Consider the following 18,261-nt stretch of genomic DNA (forward strand, 5'->3'; position numbering starts at 1 on the left):
ACAAAACACTGATTTGTGATTAGTCATGTTAAAGCAATAATAAATGCATTTTTGTTGATGATGGATCAGCAAACTGTTGATATGGTACCTCAGCATGCCAACTCCATAACAGTTTATGGCATTGTAATAAAATTGTATCCAACCTTTTTCAACAGTGTTTGCTATTGTAGGCCTATATAAAAAGTAAAAGGATTTACTTCCCTTTTCTACTCTTAAGAAAAGGGAAGTCCACATTGCACCGATAAGGACAGATAAGCAATATCACTGGAATGACTTTCAGAACCTTTCCAGTTGAACGATAAAATCCTTAACAACGAATCCACCATACTTTAGTAATATATTTTATATCTTACATTGTTATATTTTATAGATTAAAAAAAAAGCGGTAGGAGAGTAGTCTGAATTGGGTTCCAGCATCTTGTACTGGTTCACACATTGAACTCATTGCGCCAGCCGCGAGTGTTTCCAAGTCCACGGGGATCGCATCAGTTGATTCGCTATTTTGCTTACCAACGTCTTGTGCGTGAACACCGCGTTTGACCAATTTGTCTGTGCACTCGCTCATCTGCTCAGACGATGTCCTGTGAGGAGAGCGATTGGCTCTTGTCTCAGACCTTCCCCGAGGTGATTGGACGAGTGATTAACACTCAGTTTGTAACCTCTACAGTGAACTTCCTACCGCTCCGATCTACGAAGCGTTTGCGAGATCCTTATATCACCTCACTAGGGAGAAATACTTCTCAATTGTGGTTGGAGAAAAAAAAACCTGTCACAGATAAAATCATTTATGTAAAGAACACTAACATGTACAGGTAGACATATTCTTCTATGATTTTCAGTGTTTGCTAATTTAATGCCGTAATTCTGTCTAAAACAAACTATTCCAAGTGAAACTGTCCAGTGTAGAGGGTGGGTATATGTAAATGAGTTCCCTGTGATTGGTTCAAACACTACGATCTGATGCTTACGTGTTTTTTGAGCTAAGCATTTAATATGTTGTAATTTGCTATTTTATTTATTTAACCCATAACTCATGTTCTGTTGTGATTGTCTATGTTTTATTTTCCTGTTATTGTTACTAAAACGGTATCTGCTCAATTATTCAATGACTTTCGGGAATCAAGGTTTTTAAGGGAATTTGTGCCAGCAATTTTCGATTGACGTTAGTAGCACAAAACACATTTTTAGATAAAGACAATACGTTTTAAACAAAACCCTGATTTTGTAATTTATTAGTCATGTGTAAACCTATAAATTGCATTTGCATTTTTTTTTTTAAAGATACGGATCGTATAGCGAAATGTTGTGGGTTTATTTAGCGCATTGTAATACAAATTTAGAAACCGAAGAGCGAAATCGTTACCCTGGTAATCCAGAGTTCTTGCGAGAGCACAAGTTGAATTTGCTCAGCGAGTTACTCTGGTGTCGAGTAATGATGCTCATTAAATATGCCCCTCGATCTGAGCTGCACCAATCACATCGGGTTATCTGATATAGGCGGGCCAGAGGCGAGCTAAACAGATGAAGACAGCGCTGTGACGTCAAAGTCATTAGTAAACATTGCAAGATGGCTATGGATGAATACCAGTTGTTTGAAACAGCTTTGGCTGCTACAATGAACGAGTTAGACTTGGCTTTTTATCTAAAACAGGAACAGAAGACGCCGCTCGAATCGTTCCTTTGCAAGAAGGACGTTTTTGCTGTTCTGCCGACCGGATACGGTAAGAGTATAATCTACCAGTTAGCTCCGCTGGTAGCTGGGGTTTATTTTTGTGATTGGTCGTAGTGTTATCCAATTGCGTGCAGTGAGATTTTCAAATGCACGCTTGGTGTTGCCCCTCGAGCTGGGCGATTTTCATTAGTCGACGCCAGACCATTAATCTTTTAGATTTAGGTCTGGATTTCCAGGCTACAAAATCGTTGGAATCACTTTCAGAACCATTTTTTTTTTCCAGTTGATGAACGATAAAAAGTCATTGACAGCCAATCATAATCCAATCCAAATTTAAAGAACTCGAGCATTTGCAGACTGAGCGTGCGCTTAATAAACAGGACGTTATGGTATGTTGTTGTGGATGCCATCAGTGCCAGTCCTCCCTATACGCAAAGTACCCATGTTGCGTAGGGCCCCCGAACCACCAGGGGGCCACCTTGATCTCAAGAATAAAATAGGAGTGTGTTTTAGTTTTGGCTTCCAACGATTATGAAAACATGATGCCTTTATCCGTTCCTTTCCTTTAAAGCGGTGCGCTGTCACCATACGTAACATTCAAATCAGTCGAATAATGTAACGTCACATGTAAAAGCGCATTGAGCTGCAAAAGAGAGCGCTTTTCATCAGGTGGCTTTCTGTCCGCACGATCCGAGATGGAGAGAAACACAGACAAGTACAGGCTACTTTGGGCTTCTGGCGTATGCTTCAACGGAGAAATCCAGTTATGTCTTCAGTTAACAACATAAACAACTCAAACAACAAAAGAAAACGCGAGAATCATTCACTACTCTTCACTGAATAACATTAGTAACTTAATAAGAATCAGTGTAGGCCTATATTTAATTAATACAGTGAAGACTATATGTTTTATTTTTGTAAAAAAAAAATTACAATTCAATATCTGTACAGTAGACTATTATTAGTAGTAGGCTAAATTGTTCATTTCATGCATATCTTTTTTTTTTTTCAGTTTTATTTGTCCTATTGTTTTTATTGTATTGCTAATTGTTTCGAATCACTGTTGTTGGTTAATAGTGAGACTGCTCTGAAAGATCGGATTAAGAGGTTTGGGGTCATTTTGGGGTTTATATGAATGCACTGACAGGGGCCCCCTGGACAAAGTTTTGTTCAGGGCCCCCAGAAGTCTAGATGCACTGGATGCTATTATTATTTATCTTTATAGTTATCGTTCTTTGTGTGAATGGGCCTTAGGGCAGAAGCAGCGAACTGTTACTATAATTTTGTCACTTTTGTGGTTTGAAAACTCTATTGAAAGCATTCTTGTATGAAAAAATAATAGTTTACTTGGAACAGTGTTATTTAGCCTATAAAAAAAGACACACAATACCGCCATAACTGAAGACAACTAATTGTCTCAGCGGTCAGAATTGTCTCAGTGGTCAGTGTTCTTTAAATTTATAAATATTTTATATTATTATTATATTTAGATAAAAGAGCGGTGGGAGAGTAGTCTGAATTGGGTTCCAGCATCTTGTACTGGTTCACACATTGAACTCATTGCGCCAGCCGCGGGTGTTTCCAAGTCCACGGGGATCGCATCAGTTGATTCGCTATTTTGCTTACCAACATCTCGTGCGTGAACACCGCGTTTGACCAATTTGTCTGTGCACTCGCTCATCTGTTCAGACGATGTCCTGTGAGGACAGCGATTGGCTCTTGCCTCAGACCTTCCCCGAGGTGATTGGACAAGTGATTAACACCCAGTTTGTAACCTCTACAGTGAACTTCCTACCGCTCCGATCTACGAAGCGTTTGCGAGAACCTTATATCACCTCACCAGGGAGAAATACTTCTCAATTGTGGTTGGAGAAAAAAAAAAACTGTGACAGATAAAATAATTTATGTAAAGAACACTAACATTTAGACATATTCTTCTATGTTTTTCAGTGTTTTCTAATTTAATGCAACAATTCTGTCTAAAACAAACTGTTCCAAGTGAAACTGTCCAGTGTAGAGGGTGGGTATATGTAAATGAGTTCCCTGTGATTGGTTCAAACACTACAATCTGATGGTTACGTCTTTTTTGAGCTAAGCATTTAATATGTTGTAATTTGCTATTTTATTTATTTAACCCTCATATTCTGTCTGTTTTATCTGGTGTCTGTGTATTTGGTGTTAAAGTGACAGCAGCCTAAATAAACCCACTGCTCTCTCTGTCATTTAATGTTACTCAAACAACAAAAGAAAACAAGAGAATAATTCACTGCTCTTCACTGAATAACATTAGTAACTTAATAAGAATCAGTGTAGATGTAATTCATACAGTGAAGACTATATGTTTTATTTTTGTAAAAAAAAAATTACAATTCAATATCTGTACAGTAGACTATTATTAGTAGTAGGCTAAATTGTTCATTTCATGCATATCTTTTTTTTTTTCAGTTTTATTTGTCCTATTGTTTTTATTGTATTGCTAAGTGTTTCGAATCACTGTTGTTGGTTAATAGTGAGACTGCTCTGAAAGATCGGATTAAGGGGTTTGGGGTCATTTTGGGGTTTATATGAATGCACTGACAGGGGCCCCCTGGACAAAGTTTTGTTCAGGGCCCCCAGAAGTCTAGATGCACTGGATGCTATTATTATTTATCTTTATAGTTATCGTTCTTTGTGTGAATGGGCCTTAGGGCAGAAGCAGCGAACTGTTACTATAATTTTGTCACTTTTGTGGTTTGAAAACTCTATTGAAAGCATTCTTGTATGAAAAAATTATAGTTTACTTGGAACAGTGTTATTTAGCCTATAACAAAAGACACACAATACCGCCATAACTGAAGACAACTAATTGTCGCAGCGGTCAGAATTGTCTCAGTGGTCAGTGTTCTTTAAATTTATAAATATTTTATATTATTATTATTATATTTAGATAAAAGAGCGGTGGGAGAGTAGTCTGAATTGGGTTCCAGCATCTTGTACTGGTTCACACATTGAACTCATTGCGCCAGCCGCGAGTGTTTCCAAGTCCACGGGGATCGCATCAGTTGATTCGCTATTTTGCTTACCAACGTCTCGTGCGTGAACACCGCGTTTGACCAATTTGTCTGTGCACTCGCTCATCTGTTCAGACGATGTCCTGTGAGGACAGCGATTGGCTCTTGCCTCAGACCTTCCCCGAGGAGATTGGACGAGTGATTAACACCCAGTTTGTAACCTCTACAGTGAACTTCCTACCGCTCCGATCGATGAAGCGTTTGCGAGATCCTTACATCACCTCACTAGGGAGAAATACTTCTCAATTGTGGTTGGAGAAAAAAAAACCTGTCACAGATAAAATCATTTATGTAAAGAACACTAACATGTACAGGTAGACATATTCTTCTATGTTTTTCAGTGTTTGCTAATTTAATGCCGTAATTCTGTCTAAAACAAACTATTCCAAGTGAAACTGTCCAGTGTAGAGGGTGGGTATATGTAAATGAGTTCCCTGTGATTGGTTCAAACACTACAATCTGATGGTTACGTCTTTTTTGAGCTAAGCATTTAATATGTTGTAATTTGCTATTTTATTTATTTAACCCATAACTCATGTTCTGTTGTGATTGTCTATGTTTTATTTTCCTGTTATTGTTACTAAAACGGTATCTGCTCAATTATTCAATGACTTTCGGGAATCAATGTTTTTAAGGGAATTTGTGCCAGCAATTTTCGATTGACGTTAGTAGCACACAACACATTTTTAGATAAAGACAATACGTTTTAAACAAAACCCTGATTTTGTCATTTATTAGTCATGTGTAAACTTATAAATTGCATTTGCATTTTTTTTTTAAAGATACGGATCGTATAGCGAAATGTTGTGGGTTTATTTAGCGCATTGTAATACAAATTTAGAAACCGAAGAGTGAAATCGTTACCCTGGTAATCCAAAGTTCTCGCGAGAGCACAAGTTGAATTTGCTCAGCGAGTTACTCTGGTGTCGAGTAATGATGCTCATTAAATATGCCCCTCGATCCGAGCTGCACCAATCACATCGGGTTATCTGATATAGGCGGGCCAGAGGCGAGCTAAACAGATGACGACAGCGCTGTGACGTCGAAGTCATTAGTAAACATTGCAAGATGGCTATGGATGAATACCAGTTGTTTGAAACAGCTTTGGCCGCTACAATGAACGAGTTAGACTTGGCTTTTTATCTAAAACAGGAACAGAAGACGCCGCTCGAATCGTTCCTTTGCAAGAAGGACGTTTTTGCTGTTCTGCCGACCGGATACGGTAAGAGTATAATCTACCAGTTAGCTCCGCTGGTAGCTGGGGTTTATTGTTGTGATTGGTCGTAGTGTTATCCAATTGCGTGCAGTGAGATTTTCAAATGCACGCTTGGTGTTGCCCCTCGAGCCGGGCGATTTTCATTAGTCGACGCCAGACCATTAATCTTTTAGATTTAGGTCTGGATTTCCAGGCTACGAAATCGTTGGAATCACTTTCAGAACCATTTTTTTTTTTCAGTTGATGAACGATAAAAAGTCATTGACTGCCAATCATAATCCAATCCAAATTTAAAGAACTCGAGCATTTGCAGACTGAGCGTGCGCTTAATAAACAGGACGTTATGGTATGTTGTTGTGGATGCCATCAGTGCCAGTCCTCCTTTTACGCAAAGTACCCATGTTGCGTAGGGCCCCCGAACCACCAGGGGGCCACCTTGATCTCAAGAATAAAATAGGAGTGTGTTTTAGTAAAAAAATAATTATTTTGGCTTCCAACGATTATGAAAACATGATGCCTTTATCCGTTCCTTTCCTTTAAAGCGGTGCGCTGTCACCATACGTAACATTCAAATCAGTCGAATAATGTAACGTCACGTGTAAAAGCGCATTGAGCTGCAAAAGAGAGCGCTTTTCATCAGGTGGCTTTCTGTCCGCACGATCCGAGATGGAGAGAAACACAGACAAGTACAGGCTACTTTGGGCTTCTGGCGTATGCTTCAACGGAGAAATCCAGTTATGTCTTCAGTTAACAACATAAGCAACTCAAACAACAAAAGAAAACGCGAGAATCATTCACTACTCTTCACTGAATAACATTAGTAACTTAATAAGAATCAGTGTAGGCCTATATTTAATTAATACAGTGAAGACTATATGTTTTATTTTTGTAAAAAAAAATTTACAATTCAATATCTGTACAGTTGACTATTATTAGTAGTAGGCTAAATTGTTCATTTCATGCATATCTTTTTTTTTCAGTTTTATTTGTCCTATTGTTTTTATTGTATTGCTAAGTGTTTCGAATCACTGTTGTTGGTTAATAGTGAGACTGCTCTGAAAGATCGGATTAAGAGGTTTGGGGTCATTTTGGGGTTTATATGAATGCTCTGACAGGGGCCCCCTGGACAAAGTTTTGTTCAGGGCCCCCAGAAGTCTAGATGCACTGGATGCTATTATTATTTATCTTTATAGTTATCGTTCTTTGTGTGAATGGGCCTTAGGGCAGAAGCAGCGAACTGTTACTATAATTTTGTCACTTTTGTGGTTTGAAAACTCTATTGAAAGCATTCTTGTATGAAAAAATAATAGTTTACTTGGAACAGTGTTATTTAGCCTATAAAAAAAGACACACAATACGCCATAACTGAAGACAACTAATTGTCTCAGCGGTCAGAATTGTCTCAGTGGTCAGTGTTCTTTAAATTTATAAATATTTTATATTATTATTATATTTAGATAAAAGAGCGGTGGGAGAGTAGTCTGAATTGGGTTCCAGCATCTTGTACTGGTTCACACATTGAACTCATTGCGCCAGCCGCGAGTGTTTCCAAGTCCACGGGGATCGCATCAGTTGATTTGCTATTTTGCTTACCAACATCTCGTGCGTGAACACCGCGTTTGACCAATGTGTCTGTGCACTCGCTCATCTGTTCAGACGATGTCCTGTGAGGACAGCGATTGGCTCTTGTCTCAGACCTTCCCCGAGGTGATTGGACGAGTGATTAACACTCAGTTTGTAACCTCTACAGTGAACTTCCTACCGCTCCGATCTACGAAGCGTTTGCGAGATCCTTATATCACCTCACTAGGGAGAAATACTTCTCAATTGTGGTTGGAGAAAAAAAAAAAACTGTGACAGATAAAATAATTTATGTAAAGAACAAAAACATTTAGACATATTCTTCTATGTTTTTCAGTGTTTTCTAATTTAATGCAACAATTCTGTCTAAAACAAACTGTTCCAAGTGAAACTGTCCAGTGTAGAGGGTGGGTATATGTAAATGAGTTCCCTGTGATTGGTTCAAACACTACAATCTGATGGTTACGTCTTTTTTGAGCTAAGCATTTAATATGTTGTAATTTGCTATTTTATTTATTTAACCCTCATATTCTGTCTGTTTTATCTGGTGTCTGTGTATTTGGTGTTAAAGTGACAGCAGCCTAAATAAACCCACTGCTCTCTCTGTCATTTAATGTTACTCAAACAACAAAAGAAAACGAGAGAATAATTCACTGCTCTTCACTGAATAACATTAGTAACTTAATAAGAATCAGTGTAGATGTAATTCATACAGTGAAGACTATATGTTTTATTTTTGTAAAAAAAAATGTACAATTCAATATCTGTACAGTAGACTATTATTAGTAGTAGGCTAAATTGTTCATTTCATGCATATCTTTTTTTTTTTCTGTTACTATAATTTTGTGTCACTTGTGGTTTGAAAACTCTATTGAAAGCATTCTTGTATGAAAAAATAATAGTTTACTTGGAACAGTGTTATTTAGCCTATAAAAAAAGACACAACAATACCGCCATAAATGAAGACATTCATAACATGAAGACTAATTGTCTCAGTCAGCGGTCAGAATTGTCTCAGTGGTCAGTGTTCTTTAAATTTATAAATATTTTATATTATTATTATATTTAGATAAAAGAGCGGTGGGAGAGTAGTCTGAATTGGGTTCCAGCATCTTGTACTGGTTCACACATTGAACTCATTGCGCCAGCCGCGAGTGTTTCCAAGTCCACGGGGATCGCATCAGTTGATTTGCTATTTTGCTTACCAACATCTCGTGCGTGAACACCGCGTTTGACCAATGTGTCTGTGCACTCGCTCATCTGTTCAGACGATGTCCTGTGAGGACAGCGATTGGCTCTTGTCTCAGACCTTCCCCGAGGTGATTGGACGAGTGATTAACACTCAGTTTGTAACCTCTACAGTGAACTTCCTACCGCTCCGATCTACGAAGCGTTTGCGAGATCCTTATATCACCTCACTAGGGAGAAATACTTCTCAATTGTGGTTGGAGAAAAAAAAAAAACTGTGACAGATAAAATAATTTATGTAAAGAACAAAAACATTTAGACATATTCTTCTATGTTTTTCAGTGTTTTCTAATTTAATGCAACAATTCTGTCTAAAACAAACTGTTCCAAGTGAAACTGTCCAGTGTAGAGGGTGGGTATATGTAAATGAGTTCCCTGTGATTGGTTCAAACACTACAATCTGATGGTTACGTCTTTTTTGAGCTAAGCATTTAATATGTTGTAATTTGCTATTTTATTTATTTAACCCTCATATTCTGTCTGTTTTATCTGGTGTCTGTGTATTTGGTGTTAAAGTGACAGCAGCCTAAATAAACCCACTGCTCTCTCTGTCATTTAATGTTACTCAAACAACAAAAGAAAACGAGAGAATAATTCACTGCTCTTCACTGAATAACATTAGTAACTTAATAAGAATCAGTGTAGATGTAATTCATACAGTGAAGACTATATGTTTTATTTTTGTAAAAAAAAATGTACAATTCAATATCTGTACAGTAGACTATTATTAGTAGTAGGCTAAATTGTTCATTTCATGCATATCTTTTTTTTTTTCTGTTACTATAATTTTGTGTCACTTGTGGTTTGAAAACTCTATTGAAAGCATTCTTGTATGAAAAAATAATAGTTTACTTGGAACAGTGTTATTTAGCCTATAAAAAAAGACACAACAATACCGCCATAAATGAAGACATTCATAACATGAAGACTAATTGTCTCAGTCAGCGGTCAGAATTATCTCAGTGGTCAGTGTTCTTTAAATTTATAAATATTTTATATTATTATTTTAAGATAAAAGAGCAGTGGGAGAGTAGTCTGAATTGGGTTCCAGCATCTTGTACTGATTCACACATTGAACTCATTGCGCCAGCCGCGAGTGTTTCCAAGTCCACGGGGATCGCATCAGTTGATTCGCTATTTTGCTTACCAACGTCTTGTGCGTGAACACCGCGTTTTGACCCATTTTCCTGTGCACTCGCTCATCTGTTCAGACGATGTCCTGTGAGGACAGCGATTGGCTCTTGTCTCAGACCTTCCCCGAGGTGATTGGACGAGTGATTAACACCCAGTTTGTAACCTCTACAGTGAACTTCCTACCGCTCCGATCGATAAAGCGTTTGCGAGAACTTTATATCACCTCATCAGGGAGAAATACTTCTCAATTGTGGTTGGAGAAAAAAAAAAACTGTGACAGATAAAATCATTTATGTAAAGAACAAAAACATTTAGACATATTCTTCTACATTTTTCTGTATTTTCTATTTTAATGTCACAATTCTGTCTAAAATAAAGTCAACTAATCCAAGTGAAACTGTCGAGGTGTGTATATGTAAATGAGTTCCCTGTGATTGGTCCAAACACTACGTTCTTGTGCTTCTTTTTAGAGCTAAGCATTTAAGACATTGTTTGTAATTTACTAATTTATTCATTTAACCCTCATGTTCTTCTGTGATTGTACAGTCTTTATGTTTTATTTTCCTGTTATTGTTACTAAAATAGTAGCCTACCATCTGTATAAAGATAGTAAGTGAAGTCACCTCCTACTTTTCATCAAACATACCCTCAAAGGTTTAATTTCAGCTATCCACAGAACTCTATGTTGCACATATGTGCACAGTGCACTGTTTTATGGCTTCTCTGAGGTGGTTATGCTGTCTGGTTCTTGGCTATTGGCTTTATGTTATGTGTTTCTTAGGGTAGGCAGGCTTTCTGAAATGTGTGCATGACTTGCTTACCACAAGTAATAAAACTGTATAGATCCAAATCCGCCTGGATCTTTCTTTAGCCTTAAAGGGATAGTTCACCCAAACATGAAAATTTTCCCATGGTTTACTCACCCTCACGCCATTCCAAGATTTAGCCTAGATATCTTCTTTCAGGAGGACACAATTAGGGTTATATTAAAAAATAACATTGCTCTTCCAAGCTTTATAATGGTAGTGAATGGCGGTCCAGATTTTGAAGTCCAGAAAAGTGCAACCACGTGTTTTTCTAAGAAAAATATCCATATTTAAAACTTTATAGAATAACTAGCTTCCGGCAGACAGCCTACGCAAGTCAACTTACGTAGGATGTGGGAGAGGCATATAGCTTTGACGGCCATCGCGGTTGAAACAAATAGGGCTGGCCAACAAATTCAAGCTTTTCTTATATCGAACTCCTCCTCGTGACCGATGTTTTGTTTTGCTCTATCCTCTGCGCTTCTGCGTTCGTCAATACATCACGCATCAGGTCAGAGGTTACTCTTTCGCCGTAAATCAATGCGTACGAGTGTTGGAAGCTAGTTATTTTAGTTTTAAATATGGATATTTTTCTTATACAAACGCATCGCTTTGCTTCAGAAGGCCTTTATCAACCCCCCGGAGCCGTGTGGAGCACTTTTATGATGGATCGATGTACCCCCCCCCCCCCCCCCCCCCCCCCCCCCCCATTCACTGCCATTATAAAGCTTGGAAGAGGACATTTTTGAAAATAGCTTAACTCCAATTGTATTCGTCTGAAAGAAGAAAGTCATACACACCTATGGCTTGAGGTTGAGTAATTCATGGGGTAATTTTCATTTTTTTGGGTGAACTATCCCTTTAAAGGTTAATGCTGCTGTATATTTTATGTATGATTTTGTTGCAGGCAAAACTTTGGTGAGAACGTTTTTTTGTATAGAACTTAACTGACCAAACTGACATAATTTCAAAAGCCAAATATATATATTTTTTTACTTAAAAATACATATGTGAGTGAGTGAGTGAGTCAGAGAGAGACAGAGAGACAGAGAGAGAGAGAGAGAGAGAGAGAGAATATGTGTGTGTGTGTGTGTGTGTGTGTGTGTGTGTGTGTGTGTAATCCCAGTGATCCCTGCATCCTTGACTGAGATCAGTGCAAACATGCCAGAAGATGTTTATCCTGCTTCCTTTTTATTTTTGGAGTGTACCATCTATTCAATGAACTGGAAAAGTGTATCAAACTATATTAACAGTCCTGAGAAAGATGAGAGGCACGTTATGCAGAAATACATGAAAAACAAATGAATCATGGATGTTCGATTTTTTTAATGCAATGTAAAAGCCAAAATGCAGAAATGAAAATAAAATAAAGACTTTGTCCTATTAAGCAATCTAACTCCAGTTGAGTAACAGATGCACATTTTAACTATGAACTTCGTTCTGTGATTTGACTGCTTTAATGTCATACTACCACGCACCAGCAGGAGGCATCATAACATCTCTAAATATTTTAAAAGTTCTTCATTTATGTCCTGTAAAAACTAGTAAAGTAGCCTAATATATCAAACAAACAACATATAATAAAATAAAACAACAATTATTAACTTTAAAACATTAACAAAATAAAATATTTAGCACTGCGTAAATAGATCGAGTTGGCATATTTCCTCTCTTTAGATAGCCTAAGTAAATATTTCAGTTCTGTAACTATACAATTAAGTGAGTGAAAATGGGGCTGAAATGGGACGTTTATTCTCATTCTTACACTCTAACGTCTCGTAAAATGGATGAGAATCGAAATTCAATGAGCTGAGAATTTCTTCAAAATAACTCCTATTGAGGCATTTCACCCGGGGCGTGTTTAATGGCACTGTAGGTCGTTATATCTTCACACAGATGCCGCTTTCCGTTACTGTCGGTGCGCGCGCGCACTGTCGCTCTCTTCTGCGTTTGAACGAGCACCGAGGTCACGTGAGCGCGACGGCAGCAGCGGGCACAGTGGCACCGCAGTGGAAACACGGGCAGCTTCGCTGCTGCTGTGCACCACTTACAATCCGGAATCAGAAGGAAGCCGAGCGTAACCGAAAACCGACCGGTGATGACGGGTCTCCTGTAACGCTTCTCCTCGCTGTCCATCCGCGCTCACACTCATGCGGTCTATTTTTGCACCGTGAAATACGCGTTTGACACCGTGTGCTCGTGAGACACAGAGAGACGCTGAGGCTCGGATGTGTTGGAGTCGCAATGGCAGACCGTGATTCGTTACCGCTGCCGTTGGAGGTGCGCGCGCGGCTCGCGGAGCTCGAGCTGGAGCTATCAGAGGGTGAGTAGCTGCCCGTTTGCCCGGTCAGAGAGGGAGAAAGTGAACGACAGAAGTGGAGATGAACGGGTCAGCGAGCTCGATACATGTATCAGATTTAAGTGAGCGCGTGTTTACATTTGCAGAATCGGACAGAGCGGTTCCGGTGACCTTGGTTGGATGAGGAAAGAAAGAAATGCACATTATAAGACATTAATGACGTTTTTAATACGTTGCTATTTGGTTGTATGAAGGAAAATGTGTGTTTTGGAATTTAAAGTCTTCCTCTCTCACTCACTCACTCTCTCGCTCTCTCATATATTCCATTCTTCATTCCAGTGAACTGTTCATAACACGGCCACCGCCTTTGTGAATATATAGGGCACGTAAATCGGTTATAAGTGGAGCTGGTGTGTTTAAAGCATTGGGATAATATTCATCTGGCTATCCTGTTTGTTGTGTATTTTGCACGTAATGCGCTTGCTCGTGAAGTGCATCTCTCTCTCTCTCTCTCTCTCTCTCTCTCTCTCTCTCTCTCTCTCTCTCTCTCTCTCTCTCTCACACACACACACACACACACACACACACACACACACACACACACACACACACACACACATGCATAAGATACATACTTTAAGCTATCAAAGGAGTAAGTATTCAAAATTCATGATAGTCATAAAAACAACATTTTCATGGGGACAGTTTTTCTGACCACAATGAATTTTGATCAGCCTTAATTGACAAGGGTTTTCAAACTTAAGGTTTTAAACTGAACCTATATTGAAGCTATATTTCTTCGTGTATAAACAGATGTTTATGCTTTGTGTGAAAAAATATGAAGAGTTTTAAAAAGATATACTTATATTCACTTATATTTTTCACTACATTAAAGCAAAATCATTGAAACATCATCTATATATATATAAAAAGATTGTATTAAGTTAACTGTATATGATTGTAAAACAATATTAGAATTAGCGCATCGAGTCCATCTGGGATTACAGATTCATATTGATTTTATTTAGTTAATAGAAGTTAGCTGATAAATAATCTATAATCACTTTACAGCACTTTTACACAAGTGCCTAAAACTTTTCACAGAGCTATAATTTGCAGGTTGTTTTTTTCCAATTGTCTTGGAGACGTTGCCACAGTTCTTCTGAATTTAGTCTGTCTTAGTTTTTTCTGTTTCTTCATGTAATCCCAGACAGACTCGATGATGGTGAGATCAGATCATACCGGCTGTTGTCAGACTCCTATTGCATATAAAAAAAACTTGCTGTATCATTACAATAATCATCTACATAATATCTCAATAAATGTAAAGTTGTATAAAAAAGGAAAAACTGCCTATATAATAATAATACGAGAAATGGGAAAATAGTAAAAAAAATAGTTTTAGATTAATGTAGCATGTTTAATGTAGCATGTCACACCATTGCTGTAATGAGTGGGGACTTAATCCCGTTGAATTAGAAAGTGGTGCCGCATGGCCAGTTCTTGCAGAAAGGAGTCTGTGTTTTGTGGTTTATGTTTCATGTAGATTGCATCATTTCTCCTAACAGAGAGACCCAGAGAAGGATGATTCCCCTTATTAGGCCACATCTGCCGTCCCTGTGCGCACGAGACAGCGTTCTGTTATTTTGTGTACTTCAATCAGATATTAAATAATCCATCATTATGTTTATTCGAACACAAACAGTTCAGAAGTTCAGAATGTTCCCATTGACTCCTGACCCTGTCAGATGAATTGGGCCAGGAAACTTAAGGGGGAGATGTTTTCCAAAATGCATTATGTTTTGGATCTTTTTATTGTATACTTCAGACTACAGTTTTTCACAGTGCATATGAAGAGTTCAGATGCAAAAGCCTCTAAGTGCCATCTGAAATTTTCTTCTAGAATGATCATTTTTATCAAGCTTGTATATTTAAGTTCAGTAATTTCACTTAAATGACAATTAATAGGTAATCTTCATTGCCATTTAAGTGAAATTACTGAACTTAAATATACAAGCTTGATAAAAATGATCATTCTAGAAGAAAATTTCAGATGGCACTTAGAGGCTTTTGCATCCGAACTCTTCATATATTCAACGTTAAATATGCTTGAATAAATTAGCATGGGTGACATGCATTCATAAGCTTGTTGTATATTATAATATCCTATTTGTGTGTATGGATGGGGGCATCTGTTGTCACTGTTCTGTTGCTTTGGCTTCTGGCCTAGTTTCCACGCATGCTCTCATCTGATTGGCTTTCTTGCCACAGGCAATCGTTTCATTGGTTCACAGTCTCTCATGCTGTGTTCAGATTGGCTCTGCGGACAAAGGCTTATGGGGGCAGAAGAGTCATTCTGGAGGATTAGGGTCTTCATCTGATTAGAGTAACATATACTTACACTATTGCACTCATGCAGAATATAATCTTGTATTTATGTGGTCTGATTTTGATAACTGACAAGTGTCTGTCGTAGTTTTATCAAACCGATAACATGACTACTTTGTAAAGAGAAATGTTGCTTTTTCTGTTTCTGGATTGTTTTGTTTCTAACAAAATAATCTGGTTCTGTATATTCTAGAATTAGAGTTAATGCAAACAGGACTGTGTGTAAATATGGGTGTGTGTTAGAATGACACTTTTTACTTGTGCGTACAGGTGTCAGTACGGTATATAGTATACATGAGGTTACTGGCACAATTATCATTGTTTGCATACAGGAGTCTGCAGGGCATCCTGGTGTTACAGCAAAACTCATTGTACAAGCAATAAAAATAAATTTTTAGAGATGCACCGATTGCAATTTTCTTGGCTGATTCTGATTTCCGTTTTTTTTTTTTTTTTAAGTGTGACCTGCCATTTCTGCCATTTTCTTTAAGATCTATAATTGGCAGCATATACAAACAAAAATCTACTTTTCTTCAATGCTTAATTTTATTTTCATAAAAAACACAGGTAAAAAGTTGGTAATAAAGTAAGAACAAATAAACAAATAGCAAACAACAGCACAAATAAATGCAATAGGATAAAGAGAGCTATGAAATGAACATGGCTTTAACGTTTTTCAGGTGGGTCTAACAGGCTAGTATTCAGGTGTGATATACTACAGAAATTAAAGTAATCAAATGTAAAATAACACTGGATAGTCTTCATTGTAAAAAATAAATGCAAATTTATACTTACAATTAAAGTTACAAGAGTTATTCAGTCGAGCAGAGTGATTTTGTTTGTCTTTTGTTCTTTTATTAACAGCAGGAATATTAGACTGCTGTCACTTTAAGAGTTTATGCTCAGATCAATATACTGTTACACAACATGCGTTATGTTGCATGTTATATATTGTTATATATTTATATATTGACTACTTTTATTAGGGGATGATGCACCGATACAGAACTTTTGGCTGATGTGATAAGCGATAATTCTTTTTTATTTGAAAGCCGATAACCGATATATTGGCCGATAAATTGAAATCCAAATTTTTAGAGAGGCTGATTACAAAAACAAACACCTCACCATGTCCCAAGCACACAATTATAATGTTCTCATTATAATTTTATGTAGCCTATATGACATGTTGCACTTAACTGCATTTTCCTTTTCTTGAAGTGATTCCAATCATATTTAAAGCAATTCAAAACCATCATGGCGAACAGTGCGCATCTGAAGTGTCTCAGCTTGAAGGAAATAATCAATTATTTATCGACTTTGATATATTGGCCACATTTTTAATCGGGTCGATAACGATAACATCAAAAATGAACATGTATCGGCCTATACCGATATGGTAGCCGATATATCGTGCATCCATAACTTTTATTATGCTTTTAATAGTGCTTTTTTGTCATTTTTGGAGCTTGAAAGCCAGTCACTTTCATTGTATGGAAAAGAGCAGCATGATCATTCTTCAAAGCCTTTTTGTTCCACAGAAGATAGTCGTACATGTTTGGAATGACATAGGGGTGAATAAATGATGAAATAATTTTTATTTTTGGGTAAACCAACCCTTTAAATGTGAAGTGTGTCTTTTTTTTATTTATTTTTCATTAATATTTTCTCAGTTGAATGTGCAGAAACCTTAAGTAAACCATTTGTGGGTTTACTTGCTGAAGAGTGTAAACTCTATGGTTCTATCAAAACAATACTCTTTGTTTGAGTGGCCTGATTTAGCAGCATTAGCTCAACCAATGGCACGAGTTTGGGGGAGGACTACCTGATTGGCCGAACAATAGATGGTGGGGAAACCGGTTTGAATTGATTTTTCAATTACAGTTGGTCATTTTCAGGCTTGTGGGTTAGTTTCTGTGCTACCCATGTTGTACTAGTAAACATGACAGTTTGAACTACTGGTAGGTCGTCCTGATCAGGTCATATTTTCAGATCACTGTTAGAGGCCCAGAGATTATGCAGTTCACCTAGTTTATAGTGATTTTTTTTGTCACCCCAAGAGAAATCATCGTTCCAGACCTGTATGACTTTCTTGGTAAATAACAATGACTGCAAAATGAAGCTTTCAAGAAGAAGACAAAACCACTTAAAAGTATCACAAAAAGCATATTCCTAGTCTTCTGAAGCTGTATGGTAATAGTTTTACAGTAAATGATGAAGGACTTAAATTCAAGTAATTTACTGACATCTTACCCACCAGTGGGCTGTTAACTGTTGCGACTGGAATGAATCATTGAGAAAATGAACTGTCAGTGAACTTGACTACTCGACAAGCAAATGAATAATTTAGTGTTATTTTGTGAACTGGACAGATCTGATTTTAAAAAAGAAATAAGAATCAGACGTTGTTATTTCTCTCATGAATGTGCCAACAAAAGCAATAGTGGAGATTCAAGGTTTCCAATGAATAATAATGATTTCTGTCTGTTCCTCACACAAAACTATGGCTTTAAAAGACTTGCAATATAGTGCATGAGTTGTATGGATAACTTTTATTGTCATTTTGAAGCTTGACAGCCCTAGTCCCATTCACCTTCATTATATTGAAAAGAAGAGCTAGGATATTATTCTAAAAATGAATCTTTTCTGTTCCACAGAAGAAAAATACAGGTTTGGAACAAGATGATGGTGAGTAAATAATGGCAAAAGGATTCCTTTAAGACAAGTTTCCCTTTCCAGGACTTTCATTCACCTTGACTGAACTATCAGCAAGCCCTTCGCCCTTACCTTTCCTGCTTTCATAACCAACTGTCTACTTGTACCACAAACAAAGTCGTTCTGTGTTGCAGCCCAAGGCAGTTTGACTT

General features: G+C 37.5%; 1 protein-coding gene across 1 annotated transcript in view; it reads left to right on the forward strand.

The window, feature by feature from the left end:
- Window positions 1-12,802: 12,802 nt before the first annotated feature.
- Window positions 12,803-18,261, forward strand: part of dip2cb (disco-interacting protein 2 homolog Cb) — a 34,080-nt gene continuing 28,621 nt past the window's right edge. Inside the window, 1 exon segment of the mRNA XM_084119308.1 lies at window positions 12,803-13,030. Within this exon segment, the coding sequence (XP_083975434.1) occupies window positions 12,952-13,030 (79 nt within the window). The 5' untranslated portion in view covers window positions 12,803-12,951.

This window comes from Abramis brama (genome assembly GCF_963993115.1).
Source record: "Abramis brama genome assembly, chromosome: 7".
NCBI classification, from domain to species: domain Eukaryota; kingdom Metazoa; phylum Chordata; class Actinopteri; order Cypriniformes; family Leuciscidae; genus Abramis; species Abramis brama.